The following is a 9,847-nucleotide window of genomic DNA, read 5'->3' as shown; positions in this document are numbered from 1 at the left end:
AAAAAAGTTAACATCAGCCGTCCTATCACGAATAACACCAACTTTGAAGCAAATACATACAGTCAAGTTCAAAAGAGAGGGAGAGCACCCAGCTGAGAGACGAGAATCAACCATGGTGAGAAGCAACGAAACGCGAATCCCCTTGCTTAGTTTCAGAACTCGTTCCCTTCGGACAACACACTTCTCCTGCGCCGCTGTGTCGCGATATCCGAAACTTGCGGCACCTCGGATTCTCCAGAGAGCCTCAGCAGCAGCAGGTCCGAATTTCTCCTGAAAACATTTCGGAGCACAGTCGAAAAAAGGAATTCGAGCCGTCTTTGTCTGAAGTTTTTGGTGTTTGAAGAATCGACTTTTTGCGTTGTTGGTTTCAAATTGTGGGATTTTCGACCGTAAATGTGAAGAAACTGCTATCACAAGCCAATTGACCTAGTGAAAAGTTGAGAGAATCGTAGTACATGATAGCCGCAGTCGACACGACGCGATTGATTAGCGAATACATTTGCGTATGTGATTGACCAAGTCTAGCACCAGAGTTGTTCCAGTTTACTGCTGTGTATGCAAAAGAGCGTGTGTACCCCGTTACGTAAGTGTGACTCGTCCTCAACTAAAGGAACGTGAGGAACAGTGCAAAAAAAAACGAACAGCCGCAGACAACTACGACAGGTCAAGAAACAGTACCCACAGTAGAAGAAGCAAAAACAGCAACAACAAAAAAACAAAGAAGACAAGCGAAAATTATCTGGGGAGCGAACGAGACATCGAACAAAAAAAAAAGGCAGAATGAGCAATAAAGTAAGTCAACAAAAAGCTTGAACAGCCTCCTCCTCCGCAGTAGAACGAATCAAACCAAAACAACACACATCATCCGAAGTCGTCGTCATCAGCCGTCAGGTCATGAGCAAGGTGTTGTTGTTGTGCAAATCAACACCACCGCCACGGCAAATTCTCGCGAGTTATCCAACTTTAGGACTGTGTTGGTAAAGTGGGTTTACTTTTAGGCTGATTCAAATTCAAAGAACATCGTCACAAAATTCGACTTTACCGAAGATCACCAAACAATACTGCCTCATCCTGTAAACAAAAAGTGCAAACAAAAATCAACAACACCTCGAACCAGCCTGCCACGGCATCAACGAAACAACAACACTGAATCAACCCAGTCAGCTCCGGCAACCTCGCCGAAGCTTTGAATGGAGTTCAAGTTCAAGTTGGTCAGGTTTTTGCCAGGCAGGCCAGCCGGCAGCTGTGGCTGGGTGCTGTTCGTGCCTCCTTCTCGCTGCTGAGGCGCGTTTGATTGTGTGAGGGGGTTGGGTGGAGGGGCTACTTCTCCTCTGTCAGATGTCGACTTAACTCGACTGTTTCATCCGATTGGGTGGTGTTTGTTGTTGTTTATCTGCGCGAGGGAGAGGCTTGGAACAATGGGAAAATTATCTATTAAACATATTTCGATAAAATTTTATCTGTTCAAATATTTTTGTGTCATGAGAACACTTAAAATATCATGCGTCTCCTTGACAACTCGACTCAATTAATAACTTGAAAATTCATGGAAACGCATTATATCTGGAGTTTTTTTTTTTTTTTTGTTAGAATTTCACGAAAAAGTGAATTTTCTCCGGTTTTCTAGAACCTAGTACTAAATTTTATTGGTTTTCTGATAGTTTACATGATTTTGAACAGAACTGCATCATTACCTAAATTTGTCGAAATTACATATGGGACGGACTAGCTTCGAGCGGCAGTATTATTAAAGTGCAATTTTAGGGTGTTCTGTGTCAGTAAAAAAGATGGTTTGAGTTTTATACCAAAAGTTATCCCTCGAATTAAGTACTTCTTTTACAGTGTTGTTTCTCAAATGCCTTTGTTGAATTCCCGATTTTATCCCATCAATAACAATGTAAATGGGCCAACGTCGAAGTGTAAACAAAGAGCCTGTCCTGCTCGTTCCTAATGTAAACATCCACTGACGTAAGTAAGACAGACTGTTTGTTTACACTTCGGCTTTGGCCCATTTACATAGTTTTGCTTGAAATATAGGCATTTCTTACTCAAAGAACAATTGCAAATCAAAAACTGTTTGTGAAAAGTTGACACTAACAATTAAAAAAAAAGCTGGTAAAATTTGAATAAAATAAAATCAAATTTTAGTAAAATAGAAACATATTTTTTTCAATTTCAATTAGTGTTTATTAGAATTTAACAGTCCTGCTCCAGGATGTTACATTTGCAATTCAGAAATTTAGAGAACCTTTCAACTGAGAACAGCCTTCGTTATTTGGTCGTTGTTGAAATTAAACTCTATTTTCAAATAGGTTTGTCGACAACTGTTTACTGTTATTTTTTTAAAAAAATTGATGAATTTCCATTTATTTATCAAACATATTTGCTAAACTGGAAAATAATAGCTTTTTTTATTTTCAAATATATTGAAATAATTGATTTTATTTCATGTGCTAAAAACGCATTGAATGCGATTGAATTGAAAATAGTACAAAATATTGTAAAAATATTCAAAAATTACCAATCACAAAAAAATCAATTTCGCTTGCAAACTTTCTTCACCCGCGAAAGAGAGAGGAGGCAAATCACGCAAATCAATCTGTTGATGATTTTTTGTGAATTTCCTTGTTAGCACAACTTAAAAATATTTATTTCAATTTGTTTACAGACATTGCCCATCTAAAAAATGTGACAGGTCATATTTCGACGTGTGACGTTACACTTGCAAGTGTAGTAGTGAAAAAGATATTCCGCCGAATAATCAAGATGATGATTTTTTTTAGATTGCTTTTACCGATCTTTCGTGCGCGAGAGAGGAGAGCTATGCTCCTTTCGGATTTTTTCTCTTGATGAACGTCCAATGATTTTCTTTTGATGATGATTACTCTATCGCAGTCAGTTACACATTATTTTTCATGCAAGCATGCTTGGGATTCCAGATATTTCCCTACTTTTTGTGAAGCAATTTATAGATTTTATGGCTTTAAATTATCATTCAGTCTGCAATTCCCGTTCAAGTTTGTATGAAAAAAATAAAAAATTATATAAGATTGTAACAGAAAAATCAGCCAGGAAATCTCAGAAACGCCGTTTTCCAACCGGACACCAAATTCTTGTTGAACTTGTTCCAAATATCCAAACCCTCTCGCAATACACAACAACAAGTGGAGGTGTGTCATGTCCAGTTTACTGACCACAACCTGACGAATAAATAGCAAAACGAGATAAAATTCCTCAAGATACCCTACACTTTTCTGCACTTGCATATTATAAAATGCCCATCAATTACGCATTCTCCCCTTTTAGGGCTGCAGGTTACGAAACCGTTTCATCCTACATGGAGAAGAACGCAGCATCCCCACCGGTGATGCCTACCTGTTCTGGGACAGAAATTACGACGCAAAAAACCGGGTTGTCCGCGCTGAAACGAGACGCGTCCGAAGAGTTCAATGTGCTCTCTGGTCAGTCCGCAGTGAAGCTAAAACTTGATTTTTGTTTCTCTACGCTGGATGCCATCGAAGACGCGAAGGAAGGAAGAATTGATAACCGTAAATCGAACATTTTTTTGGTAGCAACCTGCCCTGCGAACGATAAATAAAGATGAGGGATTTGGTTTGAAGAAAACGACAAGCGCGTTGAAAACTGTGCCAATTCGATCGAAAATAGAAATTTTTAACGACTTTCGGACAGAAGGCACCGGCTTTCGAATGTGGCTGCGAATTTGGCCAAGATTTTAATCGAAAATGTAAACAAAAAAAACGGCGCTCACGTTTATGAAGTCACCAATAAAACAGGTTTTAATTTGTCGTCAGAGCCAGACCGGGCGGGTCGTGGTTGAGCTCCATCAGCTGATTTCAAGCATAATACAGTCTGGGCAGTGTATATCTTCTGAACTGAGTCATGACCATACCTGAGGTTGGCTTCGTTGGTGTCAATAGCCGGTGCTCGGATGGCCGTGGGCTATTGGTTGGGCTTGTGCGCGTGCGTGCTGAGCCGGTTTATTATCATCTGAGGATGACCCGTTATATTGTTTTGTTTGTTATGAAAACGTGATCTGTGGAGACTAAATATAAATCATTTGGAGAATATTTTTTCTATCTCTTTTGTGCAATTGATTTATTATTTCTGATTATTAACAATAATGTTAGAGTGTATTAAACTTTATTAAATACACTAAATTCTAAAGCTTCGATTTTCAGTACAACGTACAATTTCCTGGAGTTAAAAAATTTCCGGGAAACGGGAAATTTTCAACAAATTTCCCGGAAAATCCCAGGAAATTTGAAATTGAAAAAAAATATTCTGATCCTGATTCTGGTTAATATTTTGCAACTGAATTGTATAGAACAGCAACTTTAATGGTCAAAATGAGTGTGAGGTTTTTTTTTCTGGTGAACGCTAGTAAAAAATCATGCAACTTTGAGGAAATATTATAAATTTTCTAATTTTTATGCTGTCTTTCAATTCGTAGGGGAGATGGGGGTGAGGGGAGAATTCTCATAAAATTAACACAACAGATAATTTTGATCTCAAATTACGTACATATTGTTCTACTAGTAGTACATTACAGAAATGGCATAAATTAGTTGGTCTAAAAACAAATTTTCAATACTTTTCAGCATTTTTAAAAAAAATAATTGAAATCGTACCGAGATTTTTCGAGAGGTCATTTTTGGCCAAAAACGTACCCCAACTTTAGACAGCTGCCAAAATAACAGGATTTGTTCTAGGAACGAGATGTTTTCAGCAAAGTCATCTTAAGATGTCCCCTACACAACCCTTTCAACAGAATTCATTTTCATTGAGAAGAACATGAGAAATGGTAAAATCCGTAAAAAATCACTTTGACCCAATCTCACCCCCAAGACCCAATGTCACCCCCACTGACGGTATCTTATTTTCAAATGATATAACAAAACAATTCGTTAAAATAGGTTGTCGAAAATAAAATGCGTAATATTCCTTCCATAATAGCGTAACTTTTGTTGCCCAACATGTAAGCAAACAATATTCCTAGATGTGAATGCTGCAGAAATAAATATTATCTGAATTAAATCTTGACAAGCTGATTAGTTCAATATGAAAACAGTAGATTGAAATGAATAAAATCAAATCAGGTTCTCTAATTATTATTTTTTGTATGGTTTCAAAACATTGGTGCCAAAAAGGTAGGAACACAAATACTTCCGCTTGTATTTCGGGAATTTCCGGAAAATTTACAAATTTCCCGGGAAACGGGAAATATTTTTTTCCGGGAAAACCCAGGAATTCCTGGGACGGAAAATTGGACGCACTAATTTTCAGCAATATCTTGAAACACAAAAATATATTTTTTCATAAAATTATTTTTATTAGGTCCTATTTGGTACTGGAAACAAACACATCAGAAGGGAATTATTCAGAAATTTTGGAAAAAGTCAAGAAAATGAAGAGTACAAATTAAAGATGTACGGAATGGTATAGCATCATACTGACCGTGGAAGAGAAGTGCTTAAAGTACCTGAAGAAGAACTCTTCAAACAAATTTGAAAAGTTTAAAAAGTTTGTTAACTGTAATTAACAAAATGTTGATGAATAGCATTAATTTAATCTTCTCAAAGTGTCATGATTTTCTCTATGAACATGATTTTGAATCGGAAAACGGATTGCATTTTCGGATTCTTCGGACAATTTTTCATTAGGAGAAGTTGAAATAGGTTTGTAAATAATAATAATTATGTGTTTATGAAAAATAGTTCAAAAAAATCTTCAAATTTATGGGCATATGATTTTTTTATATGATTTTTTTTAAAACCTTATAAAGCCTAGTTAGAAGTTTTTCAAAACTTTTTGCGATTGACATCGAATGAATTCTAAACTAGTTTAAATCCTATAAATAGTTTATCTTCAACTAAAATTCAGAAGCTTGAAAATCTAGGTATTCCAACAAAAAAAATATTTAAGTTTCTGATACGTTTTTCGACAGCTACCGTCAATTGTGACAGCTGTTTTAGTCGTTTTTTTGCACTATATTTTGATATTTTTGATTGATTTTGGTTAGAACAGACACAAATCAACTGGATACTTACATCGAGGTGTACATTTCAAGGCTTTTAAGGGCTTTGAAAACTGCTGACTGTATTCCCGATTCGTCCAAGTTGACGGAATGTTGAAAAAATGCTCCTCACATTGAAAAAATGCACCTCACATTTCAAATTATCAATCTTGATACGGATGATAAGAAAGAAAACAGTCATAATTTAAAATTAATGAATTTCAAATTCAGTCCTTGAAGACGCCGTTAGTTCAATCTCCCTTCCAGCCTCGTCTGTTGATTTTCAGTATAAAAATCCCATTGATTGTTCACATCCACCTACTCGAGCGCCACCAATACCTGCGGAAGCGTGCTTCAAGAAGGTAAACAAAGCCGCTCCAATGTGTACATTCGTCATATGGTTTCGAGCTGGTGTTATCACCTCGACGATCGCCAGCAGCCGGCCGTTCTGACGCTCGTCAGGCACGTACTTCAATCGGCCAACCCTGGCAGAGGTATACCGCTTCGTGTGAGCAGATTCTCTGTTGTACACAGTGAAAATTGATTTATCAGAATAAATTTGCTTCCGAAATTAATTTTTTTAAATGGAACTGCTAAAAACCTCAATTTTTAGTGTCAAAACATTCGTAACAGATAAACCGACTCCTTTTTCTCTGATCGTGCTCCAGCAGCAGTTTGATTCCTCGTTACGTGTTTGCGATAAGGGCGCTTAGCTGCTTGTGTTTGTTCCAATATATGTTTACTCGCGCAGGTTGTTTGAACAATTAGAAGAGCACTGATGCTACTCAGCAGGTGGATGAGGGTGCTTGATTAGAAGCACGTGTTCAGAATGCACGCGGGCTTCGTTGTAGAGATGTTAGATGTGGCATCTTCAAAGTTTTCAGTCGAGTAAATTTTGTGATACGATTTGAGCAGAATCCCAAGAATGTGCTAATCATGCTGTTTACAGAACAATTCGTCTAATCCAAATAGCACGTTGACGGGGGGTCCAATATAGATTATTTTTACAACTTTTAAAGGCTTGTCTAGCACGCGACCGAAGTTAGCTACTACGCTAATAGAAACTCATTCGATTTTGCTGTTATCAGCCGAACAACAATAAACGTTGTACCAATTATCTGCGACCATCTTTGTTTTCGCACAGTGACATACATATTGGAGCTTCCATTTTTAGACGTGTTGTTGTTTTATTAAAAGATAACAGCAGTTTACTAGGAAAAAGGTTTCTTTGAATCATACTTTATCTTCTCAATCTCTCCTTCATTTTTTCAATGTTTGTTATGGGCAGCCTCGCGTCTCCATCATTTTAATTTAATTTAAATAAAACAATGGAGACGCATGGTTGTTTGATTAAATCAAAACGATGGAGACGCTTGATTGTTTATTCTCTTTCTTTTATCCAACTTTCATTCCAGGTCGAGATAACCGGCGGCGACAAGATGGACGATGAAATTATGGCCGACTTTAGCCAGCGGTTCAACGAGATGCGCCTGCGGAGTCACCTGGTCGATTGCACCTTCAAAGTGAACGGCGGGGACAAGCTGTACAATTGCCACAAGCTGATCCTGGCCGCCGCCAGTCCGGTGTTTGAGGCCATGTTCTACGGGGCACTGGCCGAAAAGCAGACGGTCAAGATTGCCGACATTCGGCCGTGCGTGTTCGAGCGGATGCTGGACTTTATCTACGTGGGGACGGTGGACTTTGACGCGATTGTCAACATTGAGGAAACGCTTGAGCTGTACTATTGCGCCCAGAAGTACATGATCGACAGTTTGCACAAGCAGTGCGTCAATTACTTTGGCAACAACATCAAGCCGAACAACGTGCTGAAGATTCTGGACATCGCATACAGTATGAATTTGGAAGATATCATCTTCTCGTGTTTGTGCGTGCTGAAGCACTTTCTCTCGTCCGGCATGAGTCTCAGCAATATCATCCTGGAGAGTAGTCATCACTTGTCCAAAAGCTGCGTCGATTTAATCCTCGAAGACAACTACGAAGTGAAAGACAACATAATCTGCATGATTCGTGCCTGGTGCATCACCGAGTGCGAGCAGAATCGTCTCGAAATGTGCAGCGACAGTTTGAAGACCGTCCTCCAAGACATCGAGCTCCCAGATAAGCTCAAAGACACCATCGTGGACTGCAGCTTCACCAGCTTCCAGCCGATCACCACCGGCGATAAGTACAGCTGGACGCCGATCCAGCGAATCCACTACAAAGCCGTCCGGCCTCTCATCATCGGTGATGAGATGAGCTTCGAGGCGAGTCTCACCTGCAATCGCTTCATCGTACTCAAATCCCTCTCGGCCAACACCCGGCTAACGCCCCAACTACTCACCCTAGATCTTCAGCGTCGCGACACCTACACCGAAAACGTTACCGTTGAGATTTGCTCCAAGTTCAACAACAAGGTCGAAACGATCTATCAGGAGCAGCACCTGATCTGTGATGTACCCTTCAACACCAGCATGGAAGTCAAGCTAGAGCATCAAATTGTGCTCTTTCCGGACATTGCCTACCTGGTGCGCATCAAGTGGGGACCGGAAAGCCTCGGCTATGAGTACCCGCGCAGTATCCTGTCGTCGTACGGCAAGAGCAAAAACTTCCGGGTAAATTTTAGCGAGAACATCTATCTCGAAACCGATGGTAGCATTTTAAACGGAATCGTTTGCGATCTGTACAAGTAAGGAGGGCTTTCAAATTCTAGCTAGAAGACGAACGCGGGGTGATGTTTCCGATCATCCTGATAAACTATTCTTAAACTATACTATACTGAGATATTCGTTCATACTATGATTAAAACTTTTAAAGTGAATGCTAACTATAGATATCGATTCTAATAAATTTCAAATTACCTGTATCAGATAATTGACTAAACACATGCTGTGCAGATGTGAAATAAACTCTATGAAAAGTTTGTGAGTGTTTTGGCGTTTTATTTTTAAAATTTTATGTATTAATATCACATTCCTCAAACCATGTTTTTGATACCTAGCTGAGTATTTCAATAATTATGATAATTTTAGTACAGTCATCCCACATATCCGGAACACCCACAAATTCGGAACACTTCGATAATAATTTGCCAATAACATGCCAAAAGTAGCTTTTCTGTCGACCTTACTATTTTTAGAACCTTTATTTGGACATTATCTGGCTATTTCACTAGTTAAAGTAGTACTTTTTGAACAAAAACATTGATTCCAAGAATATTTTGTGCAGAGCCATGTATTGAACATCACTTAGCTTGAGTTTCATTGGTTTCAGTGTGTGAAGTCATTATTTGGTAATAAATATGTACTCCTGGAGAGATCCAAAGTTTGTTTACATCAAGGTTTACATTCGTAAGAAAAAAAATGTTCCGAATTTGTGGATTTCAAGGGTCAAAGTAATTCTTCAAAAACTTTATATAAAAGTTAAAATTTGCAGATGTTCGATACAGCATTCGAAAGATCGCATGAAAAGCTTTCAAATGAAGGTAAAAGCGAATCATTAAGTTCAATTATCGATTTGTTATGATTTTTTGAACATTGGCCGATCTGGAAACCGTTCCGAATATGTGGGATGACTGTACCCAACAAAGTATAGGAGCAATTCCCTGAGGTTTCGGTCATTCGATATTTTGTTGTATTTTTTATTCCGGCTAAAGGCTAGTACGCTGATCGGAAGGAAAGGGGTCAAGAAACAGCTTTACGAACAGCAGAACAAAGGAGAGGGAGCGATTTCTTGGGGCTTTTCTTCACCCTCTCTGGCTTGCTCCAGCTGCCGCTGCTGCCCATTTGATTTTTTTCTTGACCGGTTTCTTCCGAA

At 38.7% G+C, this 9,847-nt stretch overlaps 1 protein-coding gene across 1 annotated transcript; it reads left to right on the top strand.

Moving 5' to 3' along the window:
• Positions 1–143: 143 nt before the first annotated feature.
• Positions 144–8,956, top strand: LOC6047093 (kelch-like protein 25). The gene is made up of 2 exons (XM_038256032.1): positions 144–792; positions 7,450–8,956. The coding sequence occupies exons 1-2, from the start codon at positions 781–783 to the stop codon at positions 8,722–8,724; spliced, it is 1,287 nt and encodes a 428-aa protein (XP_038111960.1). The 5' UTR covers positions 144–780; the 3' UTR covers positions 8,725–8,956.
• The last annotated feature ends 891 nt before the right edge of the window (positions 8,957–9,847 follow it).

The sequence above is a fragment of the Culex quinquefasciatus genome, chromosome 2, assembly GCF_015732765.1.
Source record: "Culex quinquefasciatus strain JHB chromosome 2, VPISU_Cqui_1.0_pri_paternal, whole genome shotgun sequence".
Lineage (NCBI taxonomy): Eukaryota > Metazoa > Arthropoda > Insecta > Diptera > Culicidae > Culex > Culex quinquefasciatus.
This window is presented reverse-complemented; position numbering and strand designations above follow the sequence as displayed.